At 38.0% G+C, this 17,284-nt stretch overlaps 2 protein-coding genes and 1 long non-coding RNA gene across 3 annotated transcripts in view; 1 reads left to right on the top strand and 2 right to left on the bottom strand.

The window, feature by feature from the left end:
* Nucleotides 1-864: 864 nt before the first annotated feature.
* On the top strand, nucleotides 865-4,734 carry tysnd1 (trypsin like peroxisomal matrix peptidase 1). The gene is made up of 4 exons (XM_039671617.2): nucleotides 865-2,206; nucleotides 2,342-2,472; nucleotides 2,658-2,843; nucleotides 4,410-4,734. Exons 1-4 carry the CDS (start codon nucleotides 1,149-1,151, stop codon nucleotides 4,610-4,612), a joined length of 1,578 nt encoding a protein of 525 aa, XP_039527551.2. The 5' UTR covers nucleotides 865-1,148; the 3' UTR covers nucleotides 4,613-4,734.
* On the bottom strand, nucleotides 3,379-3,728 carry LOC120471342 (uncharacterized). Its single transcript, XR_016145533.1, has 2 exons — nucleotides 3,651-3,728; nucleotides 3,379-3,455 (listed from the first exon to the last, which is right to left on the bottom strand). It is a non-coding gene; the product is annotated as an uncharacterized LOC120471342 (long non-coding RNA).
* A 2,586-nt stretch (nucleotides 4,735-7,320) lies between the features above and the next one.
* Nucleotides 7,321-17,284, bottom strand: part of spock2 (SPARC (osteonectin), cwcv and kazal like domains proteoglycan 2) — a 30,127-nt gene continuing 20,163 nt past the window's right edge. Inside the window, exons 4-10 of the mRNA XM_089117096.1 lie at nucleotides 17,007-17,112; nucleotides 15,478-15,592; nucleotides 14,057-14,176; nucleotides 13,214-13,432; nucleotides 9,322-9,384; nucleotides 7,966-8,112; nucleotides 7,321-7,562 (exon numbers count right to left, since the gene is read on the bottom strand). Coding sequence (XP_088973222.1) covers nucleotides 7,417-7,562; nucleotides 7,966-8,112; nucleotides 9,322-9,384; nucleotides 13,214-13,432; nucleotides 14,057-14,176; nucleotides 15,478-15,592; nucleotides 17,007-17,112 — 916 coding nt within the window. The 3' untranslated portion in view covers nucleotides 7,321-7,416. The remainder of the gene's footprint in view (nucleotides 7,563-7,965; nucleotides 8,113-9,321; nucleotides 9,385-13,213; nucleotides 13,433-14,056; nucleotides 14,177-15,477; nucleotides 15,593-17,006; nucleotides 17,113-17,284) is intronic.

Genomic DNA, 17,284 nt, shown 5'->3' with positions numbered 1-17,284 from the left:
TATAGGCTTTTTTTAGTTCATATGGCCTGAAAAATCATAATACTAATAGTCATAATACTAGGTCACATTTACCCCTATTTGTAAGTATGCTTATGTTATGTGAAAGGATTGGGATTTAGGGATTTGGGGATTTGGGGCTAATTATGTGTGTGCCACTTGTTTCACCTTGTAGCATTTATGCACTGAAGTAGGCAACACAAATAAAATATTTTGAATTTTCCATGTGTGCTTTGCTCTTTTCCAAAAACATATAGATATGTATAAATCGTAGAAAGCAATTTGAATAAACATTTTAAAGAATAAAGCATTTACATCCTAGTCGAGTCAAATCCAAAAATCTATTTAGCAATACTGAATCTATACCTTTGTTGCGTGGGATAAGTGAGCATCAGAATGCACACAGACATCCATAATGCAAACTCAACAACTATGTCAACGAAACTTAATTGTTTTGGTAATTCCACTGATAATGATTTCCTCTTTATATGTTTATAATGTTATATTTTTGTTTGTGAAACTTTACATGAAGATTTTATGTAATTTCATTCATATCTGTCCTGCTATCTGTTTAGTCTTTGATGCATTATATATTATACATTATAATTTTAATGTATAAATATAAAAATAACCGGTTAATGGCTTGACCATAGGGTATTGACCATAGAGAGTAAAAAATGGTATTTACCAAAGCTTGACGCTTGATAGAAACGTCTCTTTCGGTCACGACGACGTAAAAGAACCACTGAACCGGTTCAATGAAATGAATTGTTTTTCAATGAATGAGTTGGACGTGGATAAACCAATAGGAGTCCACGCTATCGGCCACGTGATCACGTCTATGAATCATACCAGGAAGCGCTGTAGATGGAGAGCTCATGCGACAATATCAAGTCGGCGATAAGCTAATATAACCATTATTACTTTATCAGCCTCCTAGACTTTAAAGTTGCAACAATAACCGGTGGCTTTTGTTGCAAACTGTGTTTGTTTAGAATGTGTCTTTTTTTGTAATCTAACTGCCAGCACCGTGGTTGTGAATGTTGAACTCAAGATGCAAAAAACCCATCTAAGTTACTACTAACATAAAACTCTTGAGACCTTTTATACTGTGGTAGTTTTGTACTATTTTAAATATCCAGCATTTGAAAATGAAGACTGTGGAAGAGGCATGTTGTGTTGTCACAGTATCCGAGAAGCCACTCGACCTAACATCTGGATCTCAGAATGAAGCAATGAGCTGTAGTGGAGTATTTCTAAATTACCAGTCTGGAATTTTAGTCTGTAGTGGCATGATGTTTTCACGCTTTATAGCTGATAGACAATCCACGAAGAAAGACACGAAGATATTGCATTCTGAAAGTTTCACTAAAGAGCCAAAAGTGTATGTAGATTACATTCACTTTTGCGCCAACCAATCGTGTGCAATGGAGAGACGCAACACGAGCCGTCAAGAAGCCCAATTGTTAATGATGTTCAATTGCGTGGAGTTTCAAGATGCATTTAACAAAATCTTCAAGGGGGCTGAAAATTGGGGCTTTTATAACGGTGGTTCAGATAAAGAAGTCCTTGAAGACTCCAGATTTTTAACATGGTTTGCACTCCTAAAAGTGCCCAGTTTGTCCACATGCACCTGTAAAGAAATTATTCCATGGGTGAAGAGTGGCACTCTTAAAAAGGGATGTCATGTTATCGCATGTGGGTCTCCATTTGGTGGTCTCTGCCCAGACCTCTTTATGAACTCAATTAGTAAAGGTATAGTTAGTAATCTGGCAGGAGAGGAGAATGCACTGATCCTGACCGATGCCCGCTGCTTGCCTGGCACCGAAGGAGGCGGTGTGTTTATTAGCAAAGAAGGCCTATCATACCTCGTGGGTTTGATCGTTTCACCCTTGTGCTGGAAATCCGAAGAATGGATTGGACTGACACTTGTGTGCTCTGTTCACCTCATTCTGAAAAACATCATACAGGCTGGTGCCATGCAGAAGTCGCTGATAGAAAAGTCATCACAGTTAACAACTGGCTCTATTCAAGCCATTCAAGCTGCAACACGGCGGTCAGGTTCTGAATTTTACCCTGGAGTGGTGCTGATTGAGACCGGCCTGCTGTGGGGTTCTGGTGTTCTGCTAAACCAGAATCTGGTTCTGACCTGCAGACATGTGGTGAATGAAAAGTCTGCTGTTAATGTCAGAGTTTACTTTGGAGGAAGGTAATGAATTCATGCATATTCATTCTTACAAGGCCTAAAGAAGTGACATTATGTTTGTTGATCTTTGTTTAATACGCTACACATTATTGGTATTGGTATAGTTGTACTCACCAAGTGATTTACTTTCCACCTCAGATTTCATGCTGTAAGTGGTAAGGTGCTGTATTCATCAGCTCCATCATCTCCCTATGATATCGCTCTAGTGGAGCTTCAGGAATCCCTCGCTGACTCCGTAAAACCGCAGTTTACCACATACTTTCACCCAGGTAATGCTGTGCACACCTATATTATTGAAAATCATATTTAGCCAGAATTGTTTTTATTTGTTTTTGATTTCTGTGGGCCACCAATATAAGAAAAAATATGTTCCTCCAGCTTGTATTGGTTATGTAATAACTTCATAATTTACAGGGTTTTGTACCCGACATTTTCATGTTCTGTTTTTATTTAGGTGAGGACGTAGTTGTCGTGGGTTATGGAGCTTTAGGGAGCCGCTGTGGCCCCTCGTTGACCTCAGGGATCTTATCCAGAGTCATCAGCCATCAGTCAAAGCCTGTGATGCTGCAGACGACATGCGCAGTGCAGTCTGGAGCCAGTGGTGGCGCTGTGGTTCGGTCTGCCACTGGGGAATTGTTAGGTAATACTAATATCCTACATATCATTTTAAATAGTTAGGAATTCATGGAAAATGTCAATGCATCAACCAGTTAATGTTCAGAACAAATCCAGTCTTCAGTGGAGATACATGAAATATACTATTCATTCTCTAACCAGAAGGGGGCAGCATAGGACTTTTGCTGATAATTTACTCACACCCATGTCATCCAAGATATCCATGTCTTTCTTTCTTCAGTCGAAAAGAAATTAAGGTTTTTGATGAAAACGTTCCAGGATTTTTCTCCATATAATGCACTTTACTGGTAACCAAAGAGTTCAAGGTCCAAAAGACAATTTCAGTGCAAACTGCAAACTGTTCAATGGGCTTTAAATGATTCCAGACGATGAATAAGGGTCTTATCAAGAGAAAAGATCGCTCATTTAAAAAAGAAAAACCAAAGTTTAAGTTTTATAAGCTCAAATGCTCACCTTGCTCTGTTCTGTGATGCACGTTCGTGACTCTCCTGTTCGAACTTATAGCTGCACTGGTCTGACGAAATAAAGGCCACGCTTCATACAGATGTCTTTGTCGTTTATTTCGTACATATCTCTCTCTCTCTCTCTTCAGTTGACACCATAGACACCGTGAAAACTACAAAAAATGAAAACATATATTCAAAAATATGCATTTCTCAGTCCTTTGCAAGTTTCTCGTGCCAATGTCCCATGATATGAAAGTGAATCACAAAAGAAATATGACGAATCCAATCAACATCATGAAAAACACATCACATCATGCATGTAGAATAATATAAAACATTATGAAATATATATAAAGGTAAATTACCGTGTGCGCCTCTCAAACCATGCAGATTAAGCAACTCTTTTCAGACCACATGTCATTTCTCTGCATTCATGTTCGTTCTGACCCAAAGTGACGCAGAACCGCTACAAACTGAACCGGGTCATGTGACATCACGTTTTCTACGTAAAACCTCCTTAAAGAACCCCTAACTTTAAAACGCCTAGGCATTTTACATACATTTTAAATATCCGCTTCTGAATATCACAATTGTATTTAAATGAACTCAAAATTTACATCAATTTATAAAAAGAAACAAATACACATCTCAACAAATACTTGTCCTTAGACAGTTACAGAACTCGTTTTTCAAAATGAACAAATCTTTTTTCATGTCATTTGGTTCATTCAACAAACGAAATGAACGAATTGACTCTGGAAAAGATTTGTTCATATTGATGAACGAGTTCGAACAGGAGAGTCACGAACGTGCATCACAGAACAGAGCAAGGTGAGCATTTGAGCTTATAAAACTTAAACTTTGTTTAGTTTTTTGTTTTTTTTAAATGAGCGATCGTTTCGCTTGATAAGACAATATTCATCGTCTGGAATCGTTTGAACAGTTTGCACTGAAACTGTCTTTTGGACCTTGAACCGTTTGGTGCCCAGTAAAGTGCATTATATGGAGAAAAATGCTGGAATGTTTTCATCAAAAACCTTAATGGCAGTGTATGACTAAATCAAGCTTTCACAGGTGGATAAAATCTCATTTGTTTTATTTTATCGTACACCTCTAAATATTAGGTATCGTGTCCAGCAACACTAGAGACTTCACAGCGAAAGTGACGTATCCCCACCTGAACTTCAGCATCCCAGTGAGCGTTCTGGAAACTCTGCTGAGGCGTTTTGATCAAACTGGAGATGCTGCTGTTTTTAAGGTCTTGGACAGTGCGGAGGATGACGTCAGAAAGATATGGAGACTACAGAGCATTCAAAGCAAGCTTTGAACAGTTCGATTTTTGAAAATGTACTGTAAGATGTAAGATTCTTGAGAATCACTAGTAAAATTAACCTTGTGTGATGTAAAGTTGCTGAAAATTGGAAATTACAATATAATATGTCAAACCTGTGTGAAAGGGTGTGTTTCTCAGGTTATTTGACTTTTTAATATGAAATAATAATACAACAATCGATTTCTTTAAGATTACACAAAAATTCCAGCACCCCTTAGATTCATTTTTGAATAATTTATTTAGATATTTGCAAGTGAACTTAGTGACTGATCAATATAAGTGGGGAAAAAATGTTTCTAGCTATCAACCATTTTAAGTTGATACCAAAAAGAGTGCTGCTCTTTATTTATCACTAATAACGATGAGTTATTACAAATAATTATTCTAGAATTAGTTTCATCATGCACATTTTTCTCCCAGTAAAATAGTTAGAAACCAGTGCTTTCTAATCATTTTAGGTTGATTTAGCAGGATGCTAAACTGCATCATATTATATAAAATGTGTGTCAACACAGAAAATAAATTATTAAGTCATTAGGTTTGATTCTCTTAATGACAACTGAACATTTGTAAGACATCTTTACATCATGCCTTCTATTAAAGTTGATATTCCTTTTGTGAACCCCCTGGTGTCTTGAGAACCAGCTTTTGTTGGGTATTTTTGGTATAGTTATTATAAATTGCACTAGTCAAAAAATCTGTTGAAAAAAAAGTGGGTTGAAAAGATTTGTTTTCTCATGTCTCCAGTATCACATGAAAATGAGCATGTTGCCTAGTCTTGGGAGTAATTAAGAGAACAAAGGAACAGCACTTCGGGCTCAGTGCCTTTAATCATATTCAGGCAAGAAAGATGACACACTTGGACAAAGAAACATGCAACTAAATGCAAATATACTGCAACTCAGCGTAAATATGTTTTCTAATCGGTAAAATCCAAGTATTTACAATAATAATGGCATGTACAGTACAATATAATCATACACTAGTCCAAGTGGTATAACATCACTGTTAGCAGACTCCTGTACACTGCTGAGTAAGACATCAGGACATTCACTATCGACTTTTAATGAGCTGGCCGTCTTTCCACTCCATCACACCAGCAAGGTGATATTGCCAATGCTATGATAATAATCCACAAGTAATTTAAATATAGCCAAGATTCATCTCAATGACATTCGGAGGATTTATACTCTTCTGTGGACGCCGCGGTACACTGATGAATGTGTTTACGTCGCGGATGTTATCATATCAAATGCATTTTCCGTGGCTATGTGGAGCTCAGAGATCACATCTGGGTGAATTATCATATCAGATCAAGCCTGTAATTCATACACATTTTGCAATTCAAGCTAGCCGCTTTGATTCCACAGCATTTTCACCCTAAAATCTGATGCTTTAGGTATTTTATACTGCCAGACTCATGTATTTTAGCTTTAGTCGTATATTATGAGATTCAGACCTTGCAGCACCAGATTTACACCTAGGAACATTACAGCCAACACATCTTTCACTGCAAATGACGGGAAGATCTGATTAGAAGACATCTGCAAAGACAGATTGGTCCCTTTGGGTGTATGAGAGAGAATATGTCAGACTGCATTTTTGAAAATTCATTCCTGCCTCTCCTGCTCATCCATACACTGCCTTGTTATAATAGCCGTGTTGCATCACAAGTACTGTATTACAGCCTGACCTAGTGGAGAAGCGAATTCTATTATGACAGACATATGAAACCAGAACGCACATATCTCAGGATTTATTACCGTCCATTTTAAAGAAAACAATGATTTGATGTCGGGGGGAGGGATAAAGCTACTACATTGAGATGTAATTTATATGAAAATATAATGCTTTGCCATCTCTGCTTTCAGTGGATTATGACACGAAAGACAGGGAGAAAAAAAAAGTGCCTTTAGGACAAGGATCGTCTTGTAGAAGTGCATTGTGTATTTCTGGCAAGTAGCCTAAAATCGGTTTTAGTTTGTGAGCGTGGAGAAAAAGCTCCTCAAATACATTGACGAATGTGCTACTTTATTTCAAAAGACATTTACGACTATTTATCTACTTCAAGGTAGCATAAAAATAATGCAGAGACTGTGTGAGCCAGAAGAGAGCGACAGTCTTAGCTTTTTGAGCTAAGCTAACTGAGCTTTTTGGTGTTTTGTCTCTTTGTCTTCATAGTAATCTGTGTTTATATGTTTTAGACCAGTTGGAGGACATATTTGAAACGATTTACATAAACTCTAACAGCAAAAACATTAGCAGCAATCTCAGTGTTCAAGGAAAGCAGTTGCTGATGGTCGACAGGAGATCTAATGAAGCAGGTTAGACCCTGAAAGCCTGTTTATCTTTATATACATACTTTATAAAGTCGTACCTTAAACGCTTCAGACTTAACAGGTGTCATTTCCGAACGTATAGTGATGAAACGATGTATTTATTAGACTTGCATAAGAACGCATCACATCACACCTATCAAGCGCCTAATTCTGAGCTTGTGTTTGCAGATGCTAGAGACTGATTCAGGAGAAAACTCTTGCACTTACAACAGAAATATGATGTTTCACAAGTATTCATAAGCCCAATAATTTGAAAACTCATTCCCAATACCGTAATCTCACTACAGCTAACACTAACCAAGACACCCCTCCCCCTCCCTCCCCAAGTCAAAGCTGTTTGGAGTGCAGTATAAAGATGACCGACCCACCAGTGTCCACCATTTAATGTCAGAAGATTGAGCTGCCTCTGTAGAAATGGGCCACAGAAAGCTACGTCGAACAAGGAGAGAATCACGTTTTCTACCAAATGTATCCGCCGTCATCAACCTCCCCCACCTCCCCTTCCTCCTCCTCAGCCTCCTCGCCGTTCTCCTCAGCCTCCTTTTCCTCTTCATCCTCCCATCCGAGCCCGCTGCCGAAATCGCCCGAGTACGTGGCCACCTCGTCTGGAAAAGGAAAATGTGAAGCCTATATCATTTTGCGAGGCAAACCGAGCGATTTATGCGCGACAAAGGCTAAACAATACAGGCTTGGCGCGAGGACAATAAACAAACAGGAGGTGTGACTTTGACGTTGGGCTTTTTAATCGCTATTTTATGTCCAGTCAGGGGATTTGTTCTTATCACCTGCAGGTCTGTCGCAGCCAGAAGTGATTAATCTTATGGACCTTTATTTCGGCGGGACAACTGCTCTTTTGGAATGGAAATGAACCTGGCCTAATGAATGTAGCACTTGGTCTTCTGTCAGATGGGTGACTGATGATTTTGGTGGATCTAAGTCCTAAGCCCTGTAGCTACAGAAGGAGCATTGTCCTCTGTGTGTGTGTGTGTGTGTTGTGCTCGTGCTCACCACAGTCGGGGTTGCCATGGATTCTGGAGCCCATTAACTCTCCTCCATGCTGGTCCACACACCAGCACTCCCCTCTGCTCTTGTCACACTGCAGTCTCCTATAAAAGCCGTCCTCGTCACAGCTGGGAATGTATGTATCTGAACTGACTAAAAGGGAGAGAAACACACAGACACGCACGTTTTGAGAATCAACGGTCGTGTTTGACATTCATTTTCTTATCCTACATGAATTGAGTTGCATCACGGGTCACATTGCAAACTAGTTTGCATATTGCTGTAAATCATGTGACAGACTCAAGTGACACTGCTCATTGTAATGCATAAAATGTAACCTTGGCGACGGTTGAGGGTTGAGTTTCTGTCTGCAGTGTCTCGAATCATGATGCACGATAAAAACCAGCTGCATGGAGACGAGTAATAAACAACTATATGTCCACATAATCATCATGATCTATTTAGCAATCAAATGCAGGATTTAACCTTCTGATGCACTGTGTGCTAGGGGATAAATCTGTAAAAGCCAGTTTTAACCATTCTGGGTGTGACACTACATCCTAACCACCACGGGGGGATTCGACTAACCCTTACCCATAATTCAACTTGACTGTCCTCTTTTATGTCCTTGTGTAATTTATTTATGAGTACATACATTAAATTTGCCTGTAGAAAGTCATGACCATGTACTTCAGAATGTATACATAGATGGTTGTATTTTAGTTTTGGTTAAAAACAATAATTGTATTTTTCTTTGTGATGTAATAATCAATGACTTAGAGGGTTGAGCTTTCTAGGTTTGCTTTTCCTTTGACACTCACCCATAATTCTGCACGACTGTCTTCTTTTGATGACATAGTTTTTTTTTATGACGACATAAATTAAACGAGGCTGACGAAAGTGGTGCCATGAACCTCAGGAACCTCTGTTAATTTTTTAGAATAATGTCGAAACTCTTTGGTCGTATAGTATGCGTAGCTGTTTGTTCTCAGGCGTCAGGGGACGTTTGCATTTTGACGGCATCTGATTGGCTGTAGCATCTGCAGCACGTCCTTGGAGAGTCCTGAAAGCTCTGCAGCCAAACACGCAGCACTGCCCGCAGCCATGAGCTCCGCTCTAATCTAGGGTTGGGCCGATGGACGATATCATGATGGCTGATAGACATCAAGATGTTTAGACAGCTGGTCACCACTGCCTCCCCTCTACCTCGCTTTTTACTTCTCTCTTCCATTCTTTTTTCTTCCAGTTGTATACATTCTATATAACCTCGTTCTCTGGTTCTCCCATTGTTGCTTTCCTTCACACCTTAATTTGTTCTTCCCAAGATAGTACAGAGAGTCTCAGAGGAACGTTCATTCTTACCCGGTTTCTTCTTGGCTCCTTCTTGCACTTGGATTCGCTCTAGCTCAGCCAGGCAGGGAGGCTCTGTGGAAGAAAAACAATCAGTGCCTTTAGGGAAGAGTCGACGCTAATCTCCTCCAGACAAACGCTTCACACGAGCTCCCTTCACCAACTCCCAAATGAGGAGGCATCACACCAGGGCTGTTCTCAGTGCAGACCCACAATCAAATCGCACCCAAGCACACCTCCATTTTAGAAGTGGCACAATAGATAGTTCTAATCTGTAGTTTTATGGCAATGTAATTCATGAAAGAAAGAGTATCTGGATTTGAGTTAAATAACTTGCTTTGAGAGTGTTCTGAAGAAAATGAACACCTGTTGTAGAAACTTAATGTCTTGAGGTGAAAAGTACAGCTTTCTTACAATAAACTAGAGAAACATTTTCCTAAAAAATGAAAATTCTGCCATTATTTACTCATCCTCAAGTCATTCAAAACTACATTTACATTCTTCTGAAGAACACAAAAGGAGTTATTTGGCATAACGTCCAAGCTGCTGTATTCCATTTAATGACAGTAAATGATGAACACAGACATCAAGTAGGGATATGCTTCTTATCTTGATATTTTCTGGGATTTTGCTGATAATTAGATGATATTTTGCTGGAAGTGTTTTGTGCTGTTACATTGGATGCTTTAGGCCTGTCGTGAACAGCAGACTGAAGATTTAGATTTTCTGTGTGGTGTTTAATTCACCGCAGAGACTTTTATTAAAGGGATAGTTCACTTTGAAATAAATTTTTGGTATGTTTTAGCTCACCTCAAGGGCATCCAAGATGTAGGTGTCTTTGTTTCCCGCAGTAGTATCATTTTTTATATTTTTAGGTCAAACCGTTCTTGTCTGTCAGTCATATAATGCAGGTCTATGGTCACCACCCTAAAGAGCATGCACAGAGAAGTCTAAATTAAACAAGATTTAATGACGTAAATGTAAGTACACATTGATGACCTAAGACACGAAACGAGCGGTTTGTGTGAGTATTTATATCGTTTTTACCTCTTGTAACCACAGCCACTTCCAAGTGATCTGATGGCGCGTGCGCTTCGGTTTGCGCAAGCGCCGGAGAGCGATGGAAGTGATCTCTCGTGCGGTTGCAAAAAAAATCAACGTTGTCTGTTGATATAATGAAATCGTCTTATAAATACTGTTCGTATTCTCACACAAACCGCTCGTTTCGTGTCTTAGGCCATCAATGTGTACTTACATTTACGAGTCATTAAACCATGTTTAATTTGGACTTCTCTGTGCATGCTTTTTGAGGTGGTGACCATAGACCTCCATTATATGACTGATAGACACAAACGCTTTGACCTAAAAATATCAAAATTTAAACAACTGAGGAAACAAAGACACCTACATCTGGGATGCCCTTGAGGTAAGCTAAAACATACGAAAAATTATTTTCAAAGTGAACTATCCCTTTAAAATTAACTTTCACATTAACAGGTGACATTTGTCCCGCTAAATTGATTTTCAATTATATCCAATCCAAATAGAATAATAAGACACCACAGTATTTTAAAAATAATAAAAAAATAATACTAGAAAATTAAATTATTAAAAGATTATTTTATATATTTTGAAATCCCTAAATGTGTCTTAATGTTTGATTCATTCAGAAACCAAGCAAGTGATGCCTTTATGAATGGGTTATTTATTCATTCACTTAAAAAAAAACATTCAAAAACTAATTCAGTAATGAAACACCACACTTGTTGCTTGGAGACAACACTTTCTTATTATTCTATTATTCTATTTTTATTATTCTAATAGACTTTATCACACGATAAATGTGTGTACTCTCAAGACATGTTTTTGTTTGTTTTTTGCCAAGTTAGTCACATACTATAAAAATGTCAATTCAAACATTTTTAAAACAACAATTACAATATCATTGCATTGTATGGAGCATTGTATCGATCCAAAAGACTTGTAAAGTTGCTATTGAGTTGTACAAATCACTTTTATGGTGCTTTTTATAATTTTTGGATCCTGACAGATCCAGTCCCCATTCATGAGCATTGCATGAGCAGCTTAGACATTCTGTCAAACATCTTTTGTGTTCCACATAAGAAAAAGAGTCAAACAGGTTCTGGAATGACACAAGGGCGACTAAACAATGACAGAAACAATTCATTCAGAATTTATTCATTTTATTAAAGGAAACAACAAAGTTTCCTTTAATAAATAAATCAGTGCATTACATATTGGAATATTTGCCAATGCTATCATGTTTCACAGCTGTATGTGAAGGCCAGGCCAGTCAAGTCTAAAAAATGCAGCAGGTTTTCGTTTGACTGCCTGTCTGATTTTAGTCCCAGAGAGTTTGAGGCTGAGCAGGTTGTCAACAACCAACACTGATGTTGTTTTTCCCTCTGCAATAGCCATTTCCTATCCACCAGGGGAAATACAAGGGGAAGACAAAGTATGACAGGCCAAAAGCAACTATGCCCTCCCCAGGAGAGATGAGAGTGCCCAACCACATATCGTGAGCAGAATCACATCAAATAAGAGCCAGGCAAGTCTAGTGTGTGTGTTTGTGTGTTAAAATACTGCTAAGATACAACTCTCTGCCCCTCCAGTGAGATGCATTGTGGAGCATATGTCTGTTTGTGTCAAGAAGCTTGCCATGCTGCATGGCAAAAGCAAACACAACACACACACACACAGGAATTCCAAAAAAAAAAAAAACCCAAAAGAACACACAAACAAACAAACACACTGGTGAGTCTCATTAATATGTAGAACATGTTGCAGATAAACACATGCGCATTGCAAACAGACCTACGCTCTCCCCTGCTAATACACACACACAAACACACACACTGACTGTCAGTCACCCTAGCAACAAACACTGAATAGCAATTCCTCCAGACTTATGCATCTCATCAAAGTAATACTCCAAATCACTCTCCCCGTATGCCACAAACAGCTAAAGGTCAATTTACGCCTTGTCCAGCTCTCTCCTTTCCTATCCAAACAGGCTGTTTGTAGAGGAAATGAAAGATTTGGCTTTTAATAATCCAAACATATGGTCACCCCTCCCCTTTTTAATGTTTGAGTATATTTAGAAAACCAATTAAACTTAATCCAGTGCAAACTGAATGAGTTAGTGGCATGAGTCTGCAAAACTCTCAGCAAACAGATAGACGGATTTACCCAAATCCCTGCCTCCACCGACTAGTGTCTTCTTTATCTTTAACGCCAGTCCAGTGCGTGCTGATATCAAATAAACGCTCTCTGCGACCAGTCCAGCCTTTGCATGCAATATCTCTTCTGGTCTTTTGTAATGGAAACCAAATATGGCCCTCAAATCCAATTTAAACGTCATTACAGATTTGAAACCCCAACTCTCTGAAGCAGTGTTGAACACGATGAAACACTGACTAGTGCTGGCACTGATGTTCGGCCATGTGTCCCCCTTCTGTCACGCTGATATCACTGCGCAGAGCAAACTGTGGACCGTGGCATTGACCAGCAGGATGCGGGGCACACATGTGCAATGCCAAGGCTCTAATCCCACTTAAAGCTGATTTTAAAAGTTACAAAACATTTGTTTTTCAGGGTTACTTTTTACAGTGTTTTGGTTTAGTAAGAGTTTTTGCCTTTGAAAATATTTGTACAGTCATCATATTATATTCATTACAGTTTTTTACAATCACTATTACTATTATCAGAACCTTGATGTCATTTTTCACAACTCTAGACACAAAACTCACAACCAATCTCAATTGCTTGGATACAATACACAATAAAACTTGGCAGTGTATAGTGTATATAAATACATACAAATAAAATATTTAATCATGTTTTTTTTTTTAGGTTCAATCATGTAGACACACTGAAAACTCACTTTCTCTCCAAAAACACAGGCACCACTCGGCCGTGGAGACTTTGCCATCGTGGTAGGAATCACAGGAGTTGAAGAAGGGCCGTATGCACACTTCGTACTTGTCCAGATTAATGGCAGCCAGCTCAGCTTGGTCCAGATACAGGTCGTTATTCGTGTCCAGCTTAGAGAACATCCAACCAATAGAGTCCTTACAGGTTGCAACAAGAGTCCGGTCCACAACTGTGCACAAACAATCACACACTATATCTGAACACAAAAATATTAGATTATAGACTGTAATACTTCCTCACTTTGCCATCTCTCACAGAACACCTGATTGCAGCAGATTAGCTGTAAAAATTCAATCAACGTCTTCTAAAATTGCATTTCAAATGTTGCTGATAAGATAATCAGTCTAATGGAAGCCATGGGCAGAAACAGAGGTTTTTTTTTTTTTTTTTTCAAATAAATCAGAAGCAACTAATATAAATGTTGCAAACAAAAGAGGCAAAGCTAGTTGGAGAACTGATGAGGCATATGGTGGATTAGGTCATTTTTCTGCCATTAAATGTACATTTTAAATTAGATGCAATTTGAAGCCATGAACAAAACTGATTTTCGAAAGAATAAAATGCTGCTGTTGTTATTTTGCCATCACATTTTAACACATAACAGCTATGAATCTGCTGGATGTCTTTATGAATATCTAATGAATGTCTAAAGTTTTGTTAGTGCTATTATCATACGTCCATGTTTAAAAGTACTAGAGAAAACACAATATATAAAGGACAATGTACAGCATTTGTGGGATTGTGTGTGTTTAGGAGGCTGCTTCTGTGATATAAATGGACGTTAGGGCCTCACTTGATGCAGAACTGGCTACAGGATTCCCAGTGCTGTTCTGCTTGCCGTTGCCTTGGAGCAGTTGGAACCAGTCCCGCAGGCGATCTCCCAGATCTGCCAGGTCCTGCCCTGTGCAACTCTCTGTGGACAGAAAAGAAGAGAGATTGAGACAGTGAAATGAGATAAGGGAGTGTTGGCAGACGTTGGAATTGAAGAGTAAAGAACCAATCGTCCTGCTTTTGCCCTTCTGAATTTGACGAGAAAAGCCTCCGGAGACTGCAGACATAAATCCGACATAATCAAAGTCAGCAGAAATTCACAAAGCAAGCAGCAAAGAGAGAACAGCATAGTCTATTGATAAATCAATAAAGCCTTTGTTAGAGCGAGAGCTGCAGAATCAAAGGATGTGAAAGAGACAAATAGCATCTGAAGCACTCTCTGCATAAAATCCTTCATTATCAACAACAACAAAAAAAGATCATAAAAAACTTAAAAGCTGACATGGATATTGTGCCTCATTGAGCTTCAGAAGGTGTTTCTTCATAAGAGCATCTTAAAGGGGATAGTTCATCCAAAAAATAATGTCATCATTTAACTCAGCCTCAGTTTTATCCAAACCTTGTGTGACTTTCTTCTGTGGAACAAAAAAAAAGGTATTTTAAAGAACTATTTTAGTGAACATTAACTTTTTTGTATGCATTAAAACACTGATACATTTTTTAAATATCTTTTTTATGTTTCACAGAAGACGAAAAGTCATACAGGATAGGAACGACAAGAGTAAATTATTTTTGTCTGAATTTTCTCTTAAAGGAGTAGTTCACTTTTTTAAAAAACTTTTGCTGATAATTTACTCACCCCCATGTCATCCAAGATGCCCATGTCTTTCTTTCTTCAGTTGAAAAGAAATTAAGGGTTTTAATGAAAACATTACAGGATTTTTCTCCATATAATGGAGTTCACTGGGTATCAAACGGTTCATGGTCCAAATGAGAGTTTCAGTGCAGTTTAAAGGGCTTTAAACGATACCAGACGATGAACAAGGGTCTTAATCTAGCGAAACAATCGCTCATTTAAAAAATGAATAAAAAACATCAAGTTTTATAAGCTCAAATGCTTGCTTTTCTCTGTTCTGTGATGCGCGTTCGTGACTCTCCTGTTCGAACTCGTTCATCAAAATGACCGAATCTTTTTTCGAGTCACTCATTTGGACCTTGAACCGTTTGATACCCAGTGAAGTCCATTACATGGAGAAAAATCCTGGAATGTTTTCATCAAAAACCTTAATTTCTTTTCGACTGAAGAAAGAAAGACATGGACATTTTGGATGACATGGGGGTTAGTAAATTATCAGCAGAAGTTTTTTTTTTAAGTGAACTACTCCTTTAACAAGCTTTGCAAGAACAAACTGCAACTTTTGTAAGTGTGTTGAGGGCAGATACCATGTTTGCTGTCCACATCTGTAGCGGGAGCCACTGTGGTGGTGCAGGGGCAGAGACCAGCACATCTTACTTTTAACTCCTTTCCAGTGAGACAAGCCTGCTGCTCCAGTTTGCACTGATTAACACACACAAAACACAAAGAATAAGCTGTTCCACCATTGCACTTGTCCAGTTTCACATGCTCAAGTTCAGTGGCATGAATTGTTAGCCCAGATGGAGAACAATTATATCTACAGACAACTAAAAATCACTGGTTCAGCTAGATATCTCCATTAAAATAAGATGATGTCAACCTTCATTTCTTCCCTCACAAGGTCAGAAATAGATAATAGAGACAATACATAATTCAACAGAAAGGTTCTTTCATCCCCAAGTACGCCGATCCAGAATCCCTTCTGAAAATTCTTCTTTGATATTTAAGGATGCCAAGGGCCACTGTACAAGGTTTAATAGAGACTATTATCCATATTGTGCAAGCAGATAAGTCACACAGAATATAAAATGAAATAAAAAAATGTATATTATATTTGACTTGCACAGAATATCAAGAATAGAAATAATGTAATAGTCATTCATTGTTTAAAACCATCGATGCAGGATAATGAAATGATTATATTATTACAACCCTTTATTAAAACTTTTCGGTTACACTTTATTTTGATAGTCACTTTAGACGTTCTACTAATTATAAGTAACTTTTCAACTACATGTCAACTAACTCTCATTAAAGTATAAGTATATTATAGTAGAATGTCAGTAGACTGTTAGGTTATGGTTAGGTGTTAGGCTTTGGCTTAGGAGAATAAGTTTACTTGTAGTCGCCAAGTTACTTATAGTCAGTTGAATTTCTGTTGGGGGACCAACAAAATAAAGTGTTAGCAGATATTAAGCTGACAGTCTACTAATACTCGTATATAATATCTACTAATAATAGATAATATATATACACTATAATATTGTATATACGATTATATATACATATATAATATATACGTATACGTACGTATATAATATCTACTAATAATCGTTTTGCTTGAAAAGACTCTTATTCATCGTCTGGAATTGTTTAAAGCCCTTTCAACAGTCTGCAGTTTGCACTGAAATGGTCTTTCGGACCTCGAACCGTTTGGTTACCAGTAAAGTGCATTATATGGAGAAAAATCCGGAATGTTTTCATCAAAAACCTTAATTTCTTTTCGACTGAAGAAAGAAAGACATGGACATCTTGGATGACATGCGGGTGAGTAAATTATCAGCAAAAGTTTGTTTTTAAAATTGAACTACTCCTTTAACAAGGCAAAACTGATCCCTGGCTCGAAATGACTGATTTTTTTTACGTTACATAAGTCCACTCAACAAAAATCTAATGACAGAAAAGTCTGAACAAGCAAAAAGCTGCAAAAAAAAAAAAAACCCAATTGTATTGAAATAAGTAAAAACTACAGAGAGGAGAAATCTATATGATCAATTTCTCAGCAGTTCAGTTTATTTGAATACAATTAAAGGAAACTGAATGCAGTGTGAAATACCTGAGAGGCGTAGTTGTGTCCATCAGATCCACAAACAGGACTAGAGGAGGACACAGGGCAAGCTTTACAGTTACTCTCCTCCTGTCTTATGACCTGCTGCTTCAATCTATAACACATTGGTCGAAAAGAACATAAAATCAATATTAACATCATATCAATCATCACTATGAAATATAAACTTGAGCTTGGGTAGTTGTCACTTTAAACGGGCCATGACATGGATTTTTTTATTATTTAAATATGTTCCTTGAGGTTCACTTATAATGAACATTTTTTTT

This window comes from Pimephales promelas, chromosome 11 (genome assembly GCF_988280905.1).
Source record: "Pimephales promelas chromosome 11, fPimPro1.hap1.1, whole genome shotgun sequence".
NCBI classification, from domain to species: domain Eukaryota; kingdom Metazoa; phylum Chordata; class Actinopteri; order Cypriniformes; family Leuciscidae; genus Pimephales; species Pimephales promelas.
This window is presented reverse-complemented; position numbering and strand designations above follow the sequence as displayed.

Excerpts from the sequence above, each read along its gene's own strand:
- tysnd1 (XM_039671617.2), top strand. The coding sequence starts at position 1,149 with ATGAAGACTGTGGAAGAGGCATGTTGTGTTGTCACAGTATCCGAGAAG. Across the intron at positions 2,473-2,657 it reads TACCACATACTTTCACCCAG|GTGAGGACGTAGTTGTCGTG; the intron begins GTAATGCTGTGC and ends GTTTTTATTTAG. Across the intron at positions 2,844-4,409 it reads TGCCACTGGGGAATTGTTAG|GTATCGTGTCCAGCAACACT; the intron begins GTAATACTAATA and ends TCTAAATATTAG.